Source organism: Rhopalosiphum maidis, chromosome 1 (genome assembly GCF_003676215.2).
Source record: "Rhopalosiphum maidis isolate BTI-1 chromosome 1, ASM367621v3, whole genome shotgun sequence".
NCBI lineage: Eukaryota > Metazoa > Arthropoda > Insecta > Hemiptera > Aphididae > Rhopalosiphum > Rhopalosiphum maidis.
In genome coordinates this window covers 30541957-30560699 of record NC_040877.1, presented here as the reverse complement: position 1 = coordinate 30560699, position 18743 = coordinate 30541957, and the positions used below count along the sequence as shown (strand labels likewise).

At 26.0% G+C, this 18743-nt stretch overlaps 1 protein-coding gene across 3 annotated transcripts; it reads left to right on the top strand.

Moving 5' to 3' along the window:
* Nucleotides 1–270: 270 nt before the first annotated feature.
* LOC113550570 (UDP-glucuronosyltransferase 2B10-like) lies at nt 271–17070 on the top strand. Of its 3 annotated transcripts, none has more exons than XM_026952498.1 (6): nt 271–433; nt 5168–5428; nt 8939–9496; nt 10516–10741; nt 13816–14035; nt 16803–17070. In XM_026952498.1, the coding sequence occupies exons 2-6, from the start codon at nt 5168–5170 to the stop codon at nt 17044–17046; spliced, it is 1509 nt and encodes a 502-aa protein (XP_026808299.1). In that variant the 5' UTR covers nt 271–433; the 3' UTR covers nt 17047–17070. The 3 variants fall into 3 exon arrangements, with proteins under 3 accessions (XP_026808299.1, XP_026808298.1, XP_026808300.1); XM_026952497.1 differs by lacking the exon at nt 271–433 and adding an exon at nt 4328–4681; XM_026952499.1 differs by lacking the exons at nt 271–433; nt 5168–5428 and adding an exon at nt 5662–6510.
* The last annotated feature ends 1673 nt before the right edge of the window (nt 17071–18743 follow it).

Sequence of the window (18743 nt, the reverse complement as noted above, 5' to 3'; positions counted from 1 at the left end):
ATAATTTTATACTCCGAGCTATTCTTAATACATTACATTATAAACAAAGTCACATAATCGTGTGTGCGTACGTTTGAACTGCGATATTATACATCCATTTTGGACTACCAGCAGCATCTTCCGTACACGGTAAAATATTAGTATAGCTTATAAGTATAACTATAATATTTATTTTTAAAATAAATTACGTATATGTGCGTCGTTGTCAGGAGCTGTTGTCGAATAATATTTATAAACATATTAATATGTTATTTCTATCCTAGTATAAGTCACGTCCCTAACTAGGGGTGACTTCGAGGACTTTGGAATATCATTTGTAATTACCGGAAAAAAATGTGTAACCCACCCACAACTACTCAAACCAAAGCGTTTATGTGGAGGTACTGTGATGACGTCATCATAACTCGCCATTACGGAAGATATAGATTTTCAGGTAATTAAATCCTGGTGGAAATCGTGTAATATCATTTGTAATAATTTGTAACCACCAAAAACCAATTTATAACCCACCTACAACTGCAGCTGAATAAACTCATTCCTTTCACACTCCAAAATATTCTCTTATCTAAAATATTTTCCTTTTTACTAAATGGTGTATGTTTTTTGCTTTCAATTTTCAATAATTAGTACTAAACTGCGCTTTATTGCTTGCTATTATACTTTTTTTTTTTGTTCTATAAAATAAATAATCTATTAATTAAATAAGCGTTGAAAAACTGCTACTAACCCAATTTATATGCGCATAATATAATAAGTAATCATTTTTTACTTAATTTTTTAATGAGATTTTAATCTCAACAGTTAAATAATTATTGAAGACAAGATAACAAGAACAGAAAAAAAATTATTATGAACTAACTGAATAACCCGATTAATTGATTAGTATTTTATAAATCGGTTTTTTATTATAATTAATTAACTACTTAAAGCCTAGCCATGTAATATATTTTTTATTTTTTATTTATTCTTCAAGAAGATAATGGGCCCCACTGAACATATTCATGTGGGGGCCCATAAATATATAACTATTTGTATAATTTAACTTAATCTATGATATTTATAACTGAAATGACAAATAAAATAAAATTGGAAATAATAAGAATGATTTACTCTTAAAAGTATTTGGAACAACTTTGTGTAAAAAAATCATTTAATAAATTATAAATGACACGCTTAAATCCCGTAATTTTTAAATACAACCCAACCCCCCCCCTTTTCACCAGACAAAAAAAATAAAAATCGGGTGATCCGTAGTAATAGTCAGGAGGGTATTTGGAACAACTTTGTGAAAAAAAATGGAAAAAAGTTAAATAGTGTCGTTACAAAATTGGAACATAAAAAAGCCTGTTCTTATATATAAGAATTATTAATAATTAATAACGATAACAATCGATAATAACTAGTGAATATAGTAATAATACTTCAAATAAGAGCGGAGATGAATGGTTCACGTGTGTATCACACAGATAAATTTTTTATTTAGAAAGTAAAATTGAGAGGATGGCTTTTATTATGATAGCATTATAGGAGTAAATAAGAGCATTTAAGTCAGAAAAGTTGTGATTAAGAGAGTAGAAGAAATTTAGATGTATTCTATGGTATAAAAGAAAAGAACAAATAGTAAATAAATATTAAAATTCACTAATAATATCCCTCTTTATGTAATTTATTTTTCAAATGCCCTGGGGCTTTATTATTTAAACGACCCAAAGGTCTTTATAAATATGATTAACAATTATATATATATATATATATATATATAATATATTACATAATAATATAACGATTATATAATTGACCGTTATTAAGCCCCAATTTGTAGAATTGATATGATAATAGCAAATTATGGCCAATACCTAACCTGGAATATTTGACTATAATAACTCCATGCAAAACAGAGTTAAGTGTCAATATTATTTGGTGTATTTGTATTAGTTGTTATATTATTACTAATAATAAATTAAATTTGTATACAATTTTTTAAATTTAGTATAGGCTCAAATCTCTAATAGTTTGTAACTTCCTCTTGAAAAGGGTTTTTTTAATTGCCTAAACAAGACAAAAAATTTACCTTCTTTGCCATCGCTTATTAATTTTGCTTTGCTCCTCAACAGTAGTGCCATGGCACTATTTAGGTTTTTTTCATAGCAATATCAATATTATTTTTAAACTAAATTTTATTTTTTTATATTTCTTGTTATTATAGTTTACACACAGTGACCTAATAAAAATATTTTATGACCTATGGGTTATGAAACACTGATATAGATACATCAACGTTATTAATCAACTTATTCATTTTTATCTGAAATATTTATACTAAATTGATTGTATAAAATATTATATTCATTTTACATAACAAACAACAAAATAATGGATTCCGTATCTTGACAATACATAAACATTAAACATGTATCTGTAATTTTGTACAATACTAAAAAATATAATAAAATGCAAACTTTTAAATAATAATTATAAATTATTAAATATTTATCTGAATTATATAAGTATAATCTATGGGTAAATCACAAAATGAATTTTGGGATAAATCACTAAGAAGCAAGGGTTCTATTTAGGTAGTGGAAGTTACCAGTATTATTTTTTGTTTGTTTTATTGGCCTTATGTAATAAAATTTACGAAAGCACCGACGGCCTATGCATAAATGTTAAAATAATGAAAATCGTAATGCATCAACACATATTACATATAATATCATAATATATGTGAAGGTAATGTATATTTATTATTTATAAATGTAGCGTATAGGTATGTACGATAAAAACTATTTCCAAATGCGCCATATATACATAAAATACAATATACATGTGTTAATATGATGAAAGAAAAAGTTGCCTGACGATAAAACACAATTGAGCTGCTAACATTTTGGCATCATATACATGAATAAGAAGTCGACAAAATTCTTCAATTTTAAACTTCGAGAGTGGTTTCGGATATAAAATTGGATCTAGTTTGTACTCTAGAAAAATCTAAGTTAAGAACTCTCAATATTCTTCAACATAATTTAGAAAAATAAACAAAAAATGAAGGAAAAACAGGAATTTTTACTCAAATCTAGTTTTTGATAAAACCAATTTTTTTTTAATTTGTAACTAGAAAAACAATAACTTAAGATACTTGAAATTATTTCCAAATATTTGTTTAGCCATTTTCTATACGTCATGTTTTTAAAATATTTTGAATCTTTTTGAGCTATTTATAGATATTTGAAATTTTCAAACTAAAATATTTTTTTATAAACGTTCAAATATCTACAATATTGCATCATATTCACCCATAAAATAACTATTTCTTATCAAACGATTTTTGATCATTTGTTGTAATCAAAAAATAATAACCATGGATATTTTTAACTTTGACCAAATGTTTAAATGAACATTTTTTACACAAGATAAAATTTTAAAAATTTTTTAGTTTAATTTTTTTAAGTATGATAAAAATGTTTTCGCTCGATCAAAAAGCTTGAAAATGTAATGCAATGTTCCTCATAAGTAGTTCATACTGAAACAAAATAATCTAAAATATATATAAAAACCATTTTTTGTAGACATTTAAGTTTTAATGTAGACTAAATTATAAACTATAAATAACGATATTCACCTATTTTGTATAATTAAAAAACATTATTCGTTGAGATATACAACTTTTACGTATATAATTATAGTTTATATTTTATACACACAATAACATTTTCAAATGCAGTATTTTCGACAAAAATTAACTCAAATTACTATACTTCGATTTTCAAATTGTTAAATAATTACTTTTAGAGCAATATCAAAAAATATATTATATTTAGTGATGTTATAGACTCGTCGTAGACTGTCACTGTTTAGAACCGTTTTTCATATATATAATGATATGTTATTGAATCCAAACTAAATCATCTATCACAATGACTCACTGAACACCTACTATACAGCAGAGTATAGTACCCACTTTCCCACATTTCTTGATTTCTTTTTTTTTTTTTGTGAAGTGTCACCTACTCAACAGAGTACGTTTTGTGGATAATAAAAAGGTTGGGAAACACTGGTGTATAAAATACAATATATGTATATATTTATATAGATAAATACATACAAACTAGGAGCAATTAAATATGTTGAGTAATAATAAAATATATAATATATATATATTAATAACAATATATGAAATAGGTATAATCAATGTTACTATAAATTTTATGTTGATAGTAATTTATCAATAATATCAATACGAACTGTTTTTTGTTTGATAATTATAATATTTAAGTGTATAACGTTAATACAATTTATATTTATAGGAGCCTTCATTTAGATTACAGTATGAACAATTTTAATTTGATCAATTTTTTTTCTTTATGAATGTGTTTGCGGAATACTACTGCTGTTTGTCCAAATTGGTTCTGAACTTTCGTCCCGACTATGTTGTACGTAGTGAGCACCACGATCAATTTATTTCCATACCAGAGAGATATTTCTAGTGGCGGGGGCTTGCTGAAACCGGTTCTAGTTGTTCTTTAATTTTGTACGGACATTTAGTGAAATATTTTCGTGAGTGATTCGCGTACGCATTATGTATACAATACAATAAGAGTACAGTTTAATTTAAAGCGTTCGGTTGATGAATTAACACATTATATTTTCCTGATCTACAGTAATCTACTAATACACAAAGGTTAGTCTTACCTATAGGCCTATAGTACATAACTATTAACGACTAATTATTTATAAATAAAACAATAACGTGTAGGTATAGATTAACATTAATTTTCACAGAATTAAATATTCTAAATTATGTTTTTAATTTTTTACTTAAAAGGTGAAATTGATAAGATGTTTACTTTAAAAAGAAAATAATAAGTATTTGTTATTAACATTTAAATAAACCTAATAAGATTATTGTTTGTATGAAATATATTGTACTACAATATTTAATATTTTTCAGAAATAATATGATAATATTAAATTATATAATTTAATATATATATATATATATATATATTATAGTTGTAAATATAAAAAATAATTTTTTTAAACCAATAAAATTATATTATAATAATAAATATGTGTTTTTACTTTTTATTAAAAACTGTTCGTAGTTGATTGTTTAATGTTTTCATTAATAACTATATGCTCATCGTTTGTATCAACATAATTTTAGATGGACACAAAATGTTTATTTTGGATTTTATTTGGACTAGCTACTACAAACACGATAAATGCCGCAAAAATCTTAGCCATCACGCCAATAGCTGGAGCCAGTCACTGGAATGTTATGAGCTCCATACTTGAAGTACTATTAAATAGGGGCCACTCAATTACAGTAGTAACACCATTTCTAAGAAAAATACCACATGAAAATTACACCGAAATTGATATGTCCAAACTTATACCGTTTGCAATAGCCTCACCTTGGGAAACGGTAAAAACGATTAGGAAACTTTATTTTTGATTAAGTTTAATAACTTTATGATTGTGTATATATTAGATTAGTGTATTGAATAGACATGTTTATAAACCATGTGGTATATACGAGGCATATTCAGAAAGTAAGTGTACTAAGGCTCTCACGACCACGGGAAATATTTTTTTACTATGTTCGCTACACTGCTGTATAGCTTTACTCCTCTCGTTTATAACAAGACCATCACAAGTTCAGTACGTTGAAAACTGTGGTCACAAGAATTTTTCTCGTGAAACATGTCGATCGAGTTTGCCGCCAAGTGCGAAATCCGCGCCGTCATTCATTACCTCTATGGAACGCTATAAACTAGAGGGTGATAATTTTCTCAAGTCTATTGTTACTGGAGATGAAACTTGGATTGCACACTATATGTCTGAAACCAAGAGACAGTCCAAACACTAGTGTTCACCCTCAACCAAAAAATTCAAAACCGATTTCAGTCAAAAAAATCATGGCATCAGTGTTTTGGGACCACAAAGACGTCATATTGATTGAATATTTACCTCAGGGTGAGACCATCAAAGCAGCAAGGTATTGTGAAACCCTATAAAAATTGAGGAGAGCTATTCAAAATAAGAGGAAGGGTCTGTTAACAAGAGGAGTCTGCCTGCTGCACGACAACTCCAGACCCCACACAGCCAATGTCGTGAAACAATTTTTGGGCTCATTTGGATGAGATGTTTTGAACCGCCCTCCGTATTCCCCGACCTGGCGCCTTCAGATTACCATTTGTTCACTTCCCTGAAGAAGCACACGGGTGGAAAAAAATTGTTTATTGACGAGGAGGTGAAGGGGCGGTCGAGAAGTGGACAAAGGAGGTGGCGGCAGGCTCGATCGACATTATTCACAAGAAAAATTCTTGTGACCACAGTTTTTAACGTACTGAACTTGTTACGGTCTTGTTATAAAGAAGAGGAGTAAATCTATACAGAAGTGTAGCGAACATAGTAAAAAAACATTTCCTGCGGTCGTGAGAGCCTTAGTACACTTACTTTCTGGATATGCCTCGTATAATATAATAGCTTTTCAATATCATTATGGTATATTATAAATAATAGTTTATGCTTGAATATCGCACACTATACCATATTGTTTATATACTAATTAATTATTACTTGTATAAGTGTGTTCAGTAAGTCACTATGACTTCTCTAATTTTTTTTTAATTTTTTTATTCGATACATTTAATGACAAAAGATTTAGATTTTAATACAATGTTCCTCATAGAAACATTTCTAGACTCTTTTATAGGAGGTTTTAAAGATTTAAACACTTTAAACTTTATATTTGTCTACTATATTTTCAAACTGTATATTTTTATAATACTTGATTAAATATTTTATAAGGACGTTGTATCTGCATGTGCCGTAACTATCTTATTAACGCTCAACATGCCAAATTTTACGTTCAGAATAGTCCATTTTACTCTGTTTGATTTTTTTTATATTTTAATTAAAAATAAAGATTAAAGTTATAACAGTATTCTAAAATTTAAAAAAAAGTTACAATTTTAAAATGCTCAGCTTATTTTAAAATAAATATAAAAAAAATCCCTTAGTGATTAGGCTTTAAATAATATTCTTATCTTTGGAATTAAAATTTGCGCACCGCGCTCTAGTCATAATCAATCGAATTAATCTATTATTAAAAGTAATAGAATAAAATAGATCATTCTGAACGTAAAATTGTCTATATTGTGTGTTAGTTGGATGGAGACAACACATACAGGTACAATAACAATCTCTTAAGAGGTTAAACTTATGGATAGACAATTTTAACCACATATTGAGATAATAAAATATAATTAAATACTTTTAAATGGGTGCATATATTATAAATTACATAATATTTGTAAAAATTAAATCAACATTTATGTAATCAGAAATAGTGTAGTTACAGACAAATTAATTATAAAAAACCAAGAACATTTTAAAATGTTATAGGTATTCTCAATTGAAGACGTTCTTGGTTCCTAACATAGATTGTTCATATAAGATATAATTCTTTTAGCGGATCAACTGATTTAAAAATATCTAAAATAACAATGAAAATATTTTTATAGACGCTTGAAGTTTAAATTTTTACAAAATTGGATATTTAAACGAAAAATTAAGATTTTTGTCTGCTAATTTTAGTTATTGTCTTTAATTTCAAAAAAATTAATCGTAACAGGGGCTAGAACCTTTTCATTGATATGCATATTATTATTTTCTATAGACTATTATGTCTATATAGATTTCAAAACATTTAGATTAATATATATTATATACATACGTGATAATAAATAATGTTAATAATAATATAATATATTATGCGATGTTTTTTAGAAACAATAATTAATTATGTATAAATTAATTATCCTTAAAAATTAATGCTGATATAATATCACTGAATTAAATTTAATATACCTATTACAGCGATCTACATAATGTTGGTTGATGAGTATACCAACACTTATTATACACCAGAGTAAATTTCTTAATTTTTTCAATAATTTGTACCACAAAAGTCGCCCCTACCCCCCCCCAAAAAAAAAAAAAATTCTGCTACTTAGATATTATTATTGTTATTTATAAAATGTTTTTAAGTTCTATACTGACCGATTTTTTTTATCAGAAATCATTTATTATTTCATAGCCAATTAAAATTTTAGAAAATATTTTTTCACATAATTTCCAGTCGAAATAAAACAACATCTTTTTATAATTTTTAATTTTTTCTTTTTTTGAATGACGATACATATTTTTAATTTCATATTCTGAAGTAGAATTTTTTTTGGAGTGTTTCAATAGATAATAATCAACATTCATACCAGTTAGTTTATAAGTTATAAGTATAAAGTTCATGTGAGCAGAGTAGTATACAAACATTTTGTGAGGTATCTCCATACCACTACTACCACTCCACTCCACACACCTAAACTTTAAATACTTATAAGGTATAAGTTATAACTTATAAACTAACTGATCTGAATTTCGATTATTATATATCAAAATACTCCGAAAAATATTCTACTTCAGAATATGAAATTAAAAATGAATGTTGTCGTTCAAAAAAGTAAAAAAAATATTTTCAAAAACGTTAATAGATTTATAAATAAAAAATGTTCAATAAAAAAAATAAAAAAATATGATTTTAATGAATTAAGGTAAAAGTGACCTTTACTTATCCTATGCGTTACATACATAAAAACTGGATAAATGTTGTCTAATAAATGATAACACGAATATATTGATATCGTACTAAGTACCTATTTATGAAATAATGGTTTAATATTTTGCTAAAGTGTTTTATCCCATAATACTTTCTACCAAATTATAAAATTATCGGTTTTGCAAATAATGTCACTTAACACATATTTTATACAATTAATCTTTTGACCAAAAATAACCATATGTCGATAAGCGAAAACAAAAATGTCTTATTCGACAGTAACTAATGTACTTATTGAAGTAAAATGCATTGCAGGTGGTCGGGGTGTACAAGCCCCCTGTGAAATGTCTGCAATTCCTAAACGACGTCCAACTGAACACGTGTCGCACAGCATTCGACCACCCAGACCTTCAGCGTGTGCTACACACGGGACACTATGACCTCGTAATCACAGAGTTGCTCGGCTCCCGATGCGACTTGTATTTGGCCAGCCACCTGAGTGTACCACACGTAGCCATTGTCTCCAGTCAGATGCTGACCTGGTACCAGGATTCGTTCGACAACCCATCGAACCCATCGTACATCACGACTCTGAATTCGCCGTACCCAAAGCCGGAGACGTTTGTCCAACGGCTCTGGAACTTAATCGACTATGTGACTGTTTGCGTGTACTTCAAACACATAGACACTGCAGCCACGGTGATGGGACGAAAATATTTCGGTGACAACAGGCCGCACGCTGAGGACTTGCTTCGTAACGTATCAATGGTGTTTCTCAACACGCATTCGAACTTCGATTTGTCCAAACCGTTGGCGACCAATTTCAAAGAAATCGGAGGCATTCACTTAAAACCACCCAACCCTTTGCCCACCGTGAGAATACATATAATTAAATCCAGGTTTTATAGCGACACTAGTATTATAATTTTTACCGTCATATACCTACTAATTATATTATATTATATTATAAGCCATATATTACTCAACTCCAACTAGCGCTATTCATAGGTACATTATAAACATATAAACGGGAATTGGGTTAGTCACATGTACCATATGTTATTATTCGAAAAAAAAAATTATCTACAATATAAAAAAAACTACATGTAAATCGAGCCACCGTTCCTAGAGCCAACGTATTAAAAATATTGATGCCAGCCTTATATATATTATAATATAATATAATAATAGAAGACATAAATACAAAATTATACGTAATTGTGCCTATATCATATAAGTATGTACAATATATAAAACATAAAAAAAGTAAATAAATAAAAAATACAGCGTTTATGGAAAATTTTAAAAATTAACTAAGTATATATCAGTATAGCTCAGTTATCAGTTATCATATACCGGAAATTACGGACATATAGCTAGGTGATGAAAGAAACTGAGTATTCAGTATACCATTGTTATTATTACAAGTGCTATTTTGTATCAAAGTAAAAATGTTCAATAAAATTTAAAATTCTTATAGTAAAACAATATTGATACATTTTTGAAAATGTTTGACTGCTTATTATTATTTTTTTAAATAATGTAGCTTAAGATAATTATATTATAACTAAAATAACGAATAGTCCCAAAAATTAAAAAAATTAAATATGAGAATAACTTCGACTTCTTAATTTACTGGTGCAATCTAAATATACCTGCAACAATAATATTATATTATAAAAATGACAAATGAGGGTACTTATAATGGATATTTATCATATATGCATAAAAAATTAAATAGATAGTTCCGTCGTGGCATTCTATAATAAAACTGTATTTTTAACGGTTTATTTTAATTAATATTGGAGTTTTTATAAAAATATAGTTATTCACTTGACATTCAAAAGAAAATCACCGTTTTCAGTTATGAATTTATGAATGTAATTGTACAGGACTTGGAAGAATTTATCAACAATTCCGAACACGGCGTAATATACTTCAGTTTGGGGTCCGTGGTCAGGATGAAAGATTTACCAATTTCTATACAATTTGGACTCAAGGAAGGATTCGGAGAATTACCACAAAAGGTTTTATGGAAGTTAGAGTCAGATTGGCCAATCATCGATCTACCTGAAAATGTAATGTCTAGAAAATGGTTTCCTCAATATGATATTATAAGTAAGAATATTTTTATTTATTAATTTAAATGTGTAGAACCCAGTAGTAGATAGGTTGGTACTTACTTTTTTAGGTCATTAGATATTTTTTCCTATATGAATTTTTAGATAAAAAATTTTCTATGTTCTCTTTTATTAGTAATGCTATATAAATTACAATACGTTTTAGCTTACATTTGAAGTTTATTTTATTAGGTAACCAAAAAATTAATAATCATATTAACTTTATAAAGCTATAAGGATATCACAATATAGACATCTTAAATTATATCTTATGCAGTAGTTATGTCTTTATGAATCATAGATAATTATTTACTAATCTACTGTTGTCTGAAACAAATAGTCAATTGCATCTCTGTTATACTTTATATATAATTTAGTATTTACTAATTATCTTCAAGGAAGCAACATTGATTTATTATCCATTCAAACGAGGCATTGAAAACAAAAACAACAAACGATTACACATTTTATTTAAATTTCTTGTATGAATAAAAAAAAATGCATATTTTTTAAAAGTTTTGAAATTCTTGCACATATGTGTATGTGTATGTTTTTGTTATTTAAAAATAGTGAGGTGGCTTTTACGTGGGCATACATTTAATGAGATAAAAGAACAAGTTTTAAATAAAAGTTTTTTACCGTCATAAATAACACATAAATAGGAAATGTTTTCCCGGTAAATGTTCTTATGGTTACAACATTGAGGGGAAGAAAAAGGGTTATCAGCGTTCATTCATGTATTAAGCGCATTGATTTTTCAATAAATTTGAATGGTACTTAGGAAATTTGGACAGTACCTATTACCTATATATTCTAGTCCATAATATTACTTATATAGATAATAATATTATATGTACGTAAACATTTTTTTTTTTTTAATCAAACTAAACTTATATTCTATTTAGTGAATTATGGGCACCTTAAAATCAATCAGGGGTTCCCCGAGATAACATCTGGCGGCGGAGGTATAATGTTTGAAAAGATGCTGTGAAAATATGTATTACCTTTACATTCGATCACTTGAATATTAATCATTAAATCTTAAACGATTTATGTATAGTATTTGTGTATATTATAAATATATAATATAATATAAATAATAATATACTTTATGTAACACAGATAATTATTTCTACCTTTTTATTTATTAAATATACATTATTAAAATTCGATCGTAGTCGTTGATAATGAAACATTACGCGTTGGTATTCTCAATTATTTTAATAAATAATATTAAATAAAATATCTAAATAAAAAGATTCAACTTTTTATGTCCTTTAAAATAATCATTTTTCTTTGTTTTCAAATCAACTCAAATCGTACGAAAACCCTGATAACCAAACAAATCTTACACATAAGACTTTAACATATAATACAAGGTTTCTTTTAATTAAATTAAAAAAATGTATATTCATTTTTTATGAGTGATTAATGTTAAAATTCTGAGACAATATAAATTCATACGTGAAATCATGATGTATTATTAAACTAACTTTGTTATTTCGTTGTTATACAAAAAATTATATAACCTTTAAACATTTCACCATTATTTTAATTATTATTTTTTATATACAAAAATTTTAAAAATATTTAAACTAACATTAAACTATTTAAAGGAATTTAAAATTTTTAATGTTATTACTTTCAGTGATAACAGACACGTATACAGGAGGAGGTTTTTGGGGTTCAACACCCCCTCCCACCGAAATATTTTCGATTAACGAGGAAAAAATTGTTTTATTATGTTGCGGCACAATTTGTATTGCTAAATTTTGTAACTAAAAACCAATTACTAACTCGTCGTTTATGTCACACTCAATGAATCTGGTTAGATGTTTACACAGCGTATATATTATTTGTATGGCCAACAGTCGAGTTTTAAATGCGAAATGAATATAACAGTTAATTCTATTTATTTTTTAACATAATGCTTTAATTGTTTTATTATAAGTATAACAACCTACCTATAGATAAATCATAGTAATCAAAATGCTCCAAATCGTACTTTGCTACTCTTGTAATCTTAAATGTACTACCCCCATGAACAGGTTTACTCAGGTGACGGTGTGTATGATATTACTATTTAAATTATTAAATGAACTCTTGTACATGTTGCTATATCATGTTCGATTGTGTTGGTTTATGAACGCAGGTCATAAGTTTCTAAGACTATTATAAGACTATTAAAATATAACTTAGAAAACTTTATATATATCAGTCCAACAACCAGGATTGTGTAATGAGAATAGCTAACCAACTATTCCTTAATTGTATAGGTAGAATTAGGTATGAATATCGATAGCCACTTGGTTTAAACTACGAAGTTCGAAGGAGATGAGTTGAATAGTTAGTTAATAGTAAATACCTATCCACCTCGATAAAACATTAATATTGGGCCAACCACATTAAAGCAAAACCAAATCCTTCAACATAAAACTTCACACAAGTTTCGACACCTTAAATTAAACATCCCGCTTCATACCAAACTCCATTCTCAATATTAAAAAAAATCTGCCCAATGACAATCACCTGTATCCAACTATGGGGTGCAGTTAAAATATCAATCATCAGTATACCTTTTAGTCCTTCCAATCACTATACTAATAATACGAAATAATAATATAAACAATACATTTTAGTACGTTAGCAATCTGTCTTTATAAGTCCAGGTACGAAATATTTTAGCACAGAGATCTTCTTAATAATAACACTTTTTTCTAAACAAAAAAGCAAATCTTAAAGCAAAAAAAAATTGAAGTAGTATCAATATATATATCTTTTAAAATCAAGTCATTCTGGTTATACTCGTACATCTTCTTTGTTATACATATTTTATATTATAAATATTCTCCTTTTTAATAATAAAAATAAAAGATACGTCAATGAAATCATGTTTTGTTGTTTTACGTTTAAGTAGGTTTGTATATTTATAATGAATATAACAAATAACTTTATGTTGGTCTTCGTTTGCTGTATTTTGTACTTTACTAACGTGTACAAACTCAATATTTTTTTATTTATATTGGCTTTATGTTTAATTTGATTGTCAATGTTTTCTAATTAATATTTCAGGACATCCAAATGTAAAACTTTTTATCACACACGGTGGTAATTCTGGCGTTATCGAAGCGACTAGCGCAGGCATTCCGGTACTAGGCTTTCCTATATTCTTTGACCAACCAAGAAATTTGGAACTATTCGAACACTGGGGTTCCGGCTTATTCGTAGACTTTAATAATTTTACCAAAGAAGACTTTGTATACAAGATTAAACGGATTCTAAATGATCAAAGGTAATATAAACGTTGTTATGATTAACAAACACTTGTACTAAAACAATTATTAATTTTTTATATCAAATTACGTACAATTTCCATGAATTTCTCCAACGGATTAAAAATAATTAAATAAAAATCTAAACAATTTTCGCACCTGTAATATTTGTTTTAGAGTTTTGTAGCACATCAAAAAAATTATAAAATACACTCGATTTGCTGATCAAACCAGTCACTACTGTATTTTTTAAGTTATATGATTACAAAAGTTAAAAACATATAACTATCAGCAACTTGAAGAGTGTGAGCAATGTGTTTCTCCTGGTTACAAACTTACAAATAATGAATACTTTACTACTGAATATTAGAAATTATTATAATATTGTTTTATTATAGCAATTGATTAAATAGTTTATTTTTTTTTCAATATAAATATTAAATTATATTTTTATTTGGTAATAATGTAATAATAATTATTTAATTGATAAGTGATAACATTATCATACATATGACCGATGCACGTCTTATTCGGCAAACACACAATGGTTTTATTAAATAGGTAGTATTACAGGTTATAGGTATATAGGTTTTATACTTCTTCAGTAAACGCAAAACGCCAAACAGTAATTTAGAAATATTATAGTGTAAATAAATATGTTATTTTAAGTCATATCAACTATATCAACATACTATGGCTTAATATTTTATTTGCACTAGGTTTCAACAACTTAATTTATATTTATTTTATTAATATATGTATCTTATTATAACGTATAATTTATATAGGTACCTAATTAACATTGTATTTTTTTAAAGTGTTTATACATGTTATGAACTTACAGACCACATCAAACCTGTCCATGAAACAAATTACACCCCAAACCAAATTGCACTTAAATTAAATTATGTAAAAAAATATAGCAAACATATTTGAAAAATGTCAGCTAAAATATTTAGTGAATTCGTCCAAGAAAATTCGCTGTACGTAGCTAGACCGGGCGATATTCAGTGAATTATTTTTATTCACTCGACCAATATAGCTGCCTCTTTATCTTTAGGCCTGAGCATAGTACTCCATGAAACTACTTAACAGCTGATTTGTTATTAATAATAATTCACCAAATTTCAAAAATGTTCATTACTCATTAATCAACTATTTTTCATTTTTATTTCACTAGTTACTTGTACTACTTGATAATAATTAATAATAATAATAAACACGAGATTTTAAATCTTATAAATAATAAAAAAAATATATAGGAACTTTCTAACAAATAATATTATCCAAAACTAAGAAGGTATATATTACTTTTATTTAATTGACCCTGGCCTATTGTGCTCTTAAATACATCTTCATTACTTCATAACTAATAGTTTCAATGATTATTATTGTTGTTATTATTTAAGCTATAAATTATATAGATACCCCTTACATTTATTCGGTTTGTATTGAATAAAGTATAGGTACTTTTAAAGTCAAAACCATGTTAAATGTAAGACACAGATTTTTATCTTTTTATTATTTTTATAAATCATATATTCTTAATATAATTATAGAGTATCAACATTATCCAATCGTAATAGAAATGCAATGCTTAATGCATTATTATTATTATTATTTATAATGATTAATAAAACATCGATGCAACAACAACGTATTAAACCAGTAAAACACATGTCCATAAGTAGCGCCTATTTACTATACAAAGAATAAAAGTTCTTCATAAATTAAAAAGATTTAAACTCCAATTAAATTAATCCACATGTTCGATTAGAAAAATGTTCTAGAGTATAATAGTTTATTGATCAGTAGTTAAAATAGTAGGTATCTAATCACAATCAAATGAAATTAATTTAATACATAGGGAATATAATATTTACATATCATTCATAAAAATAATAATAATTTTGTATATTTGTAGCGATAAAAATCATAATATCATAACATATTTTAACTTAATCAAATGAAAGAAATCTGTTATTTGAGAAAGTTGTTATCGTTTTAAGAATTTACATAATTATTATATCTGTGATAAATTTTAGATAGGTAACAACTAATAATTGATAACAAAAAAATTTACAACTATTAAAAACTATACCTTCTAACAATTTCTTACAGAATTAGTACACAATAAGATCTATAAATACGAATAAATCTAATTGTAATCTGATTAAGTATATTAAAATTATAATATTTTCCATCATAATATACAGTTTAGCAGTTGTAATTTTCAGAACAAATTAAAATATTGTAATAAAATATTTTATAAAACAGCAATTAATTTATACTTTATTTCTTAAACTGAGATATAAATTATGATTAATTAAATTAAAAATGTATTAAATAACATTAAAATATTTATTTGGTTTACATTCTATAATTTAATGATGAAATAAGTAATGTATACTCAGTTATTTAAAAACATATATATTAACTTTTATTTTAACATTTTTATCATATAATTTGATTAATTTACACACAATTGAACTTTTTTTGATGTGTACATTTTAATTTATTACCTCCATGAAATTCACAGCAGAAAAATTAGATAATCATACAAATTATAACTATTGTTTAGATGTTATTTTGATTATTAGTCTTAAAATATTCAACAAATTAAAAAAAATTTGAAAAAATTCAAAATATATCAAACATTATTATGTTAAATTAAATTATTTTGAACATATATTAACGTATATCCATCTAAAATATACAAAAATAACGTAATATTGATTTTAAGTAAATTTTGACAGAAAAGATTTGTATATTTATATTTTATTTTAGGTTCAAAGAAAATGCCGTGAAGTTATCGCGCCGTTTTCACGATCGTCCACTAAATCCTAAAGACACAGTGGCTTATTGGACAGAGTACGTGTTGCGACACAACGGTGCACACCATCTGAAATCACAGGCCATAAATACTAAATGGTATCAGTACTTCTCATTGGACTTATTTTTTATTGCATTCGTTATAATTACGTCAGTATTGTACTTCTTTTACAATGTTATTTCAATCGTTTTAAAATGAATAAAACCTATAACATGAGACAATTGCACGTTTTTATTATATTACGAGTATTTGTCGATCTTCATTTTCCATCTTACTGTTATATTTGCTTGCAATATAATATTTTATATAACTTTTACCTATAAACTTCAAGTAAATATCGACCATATTTTTAGCTCTCAAAAATTGTTATTATAATTTTTGGTTAGGTTTTTTTATGAGGTGAAAAATTCAAAAATGTTACATAGTTAAAATTCATAAAACCTTTGGCCGATTCGTATTTCTTTTATCTTATCCAATTTTACACCTTCCTTTACGGTCTGAATTTTGAAACTTTTAGCTCGAAGCGGTAGATAGTTTCCCCGAATACGTTCGCACAGCAACAGTACAAACAACAGACGAAGAAAAATCAATAACCGTCTTCCTCGTCTTTCAAAGGCCAGTAATTAAAAAATAATAATAATACCCCTAAAAGTTGGTTACATAAATAGCATCTACAAGTAATGATTGAACCTAGATTATAGGCTTTTATGTAAATTATTAACTTTTTAATTACTTATAACTTATAAGTAACTATAACAATTATAATTTAATTACATATTCCAAAAACTGAATATTTTTTTTTTATTGTAATAGAAAATGTCTTAAAAATAAAAATATAATAACTCTATAAATATACATTTTATATGTTATTAGTAATAACTTAGGTGAAAGTATATTAATGTTTGCAACAAATACATTAAAATTATTTGATACTATACTAAACACTTACAAGTTACAACTATACTAGCCTATAGCCATCTAATAATAACGATATTTTTTTAATTTTAATGATGTACTAATATACAATACATTATGCATAAAATACCCAAGTGTGTGTGTGTGAGTGTGTATTGTATACACATACATATAATTTACTAGAAAATAATATAATTAAATGGGTATGATAAAGAGTAAAAATAAAAATTTAACTGGATTGTTTTGTGGTTTATTTTAATCATGCAATACAACAAGCATATTTATAATCGAATTTCATTATGTTAATAATAATAATAATATTTCTATAAAAACGAGAAAATCTATCGAATATTCATAAAAGTTTTTCTTTTATAAATTTTAATAATGTAATTGTCAATACTATTTTAGTACCGACGATTTAAGTTATTAGTTTTCAATTTATGTCTGTGGGGCCGCATATAAACGAGGAAAATATTCATTTAATTTATTAATTAATTTCATATAATATATTCAACGTGATTACGTAATCATTAACCCTAATAAAATAACTTCTACCAAGTTAAAATAAGATATTTGTATTGTAAATATAGACTTGTGACATAGAAGTTGAAGCATTTATTTTTAATTATTTATACAAATATAACGTTGATATGAGTATAATTCAGGGTATATATTGATTAAACATAGGTATATATTTGTATAGTATAATAGCTGACACTTTATACAATTACACTATACATTTTAATCAGTAATGGAATTATATATTTTTCATAATTTATGATTATGAATAATGATTATTGTGAAAGTGTCATCATATAATATTTTTATACTTAAAGCATATTTTTAGAATAACTGTAATTAATAAAATATCATGTATATATCGAACATGTAAGTATTAAATAATTATTTAAGATTGTAAAAAATAGTTAATGCTCTTTAGATTAATATATTATAATTTAAAATATAAATATATATATATA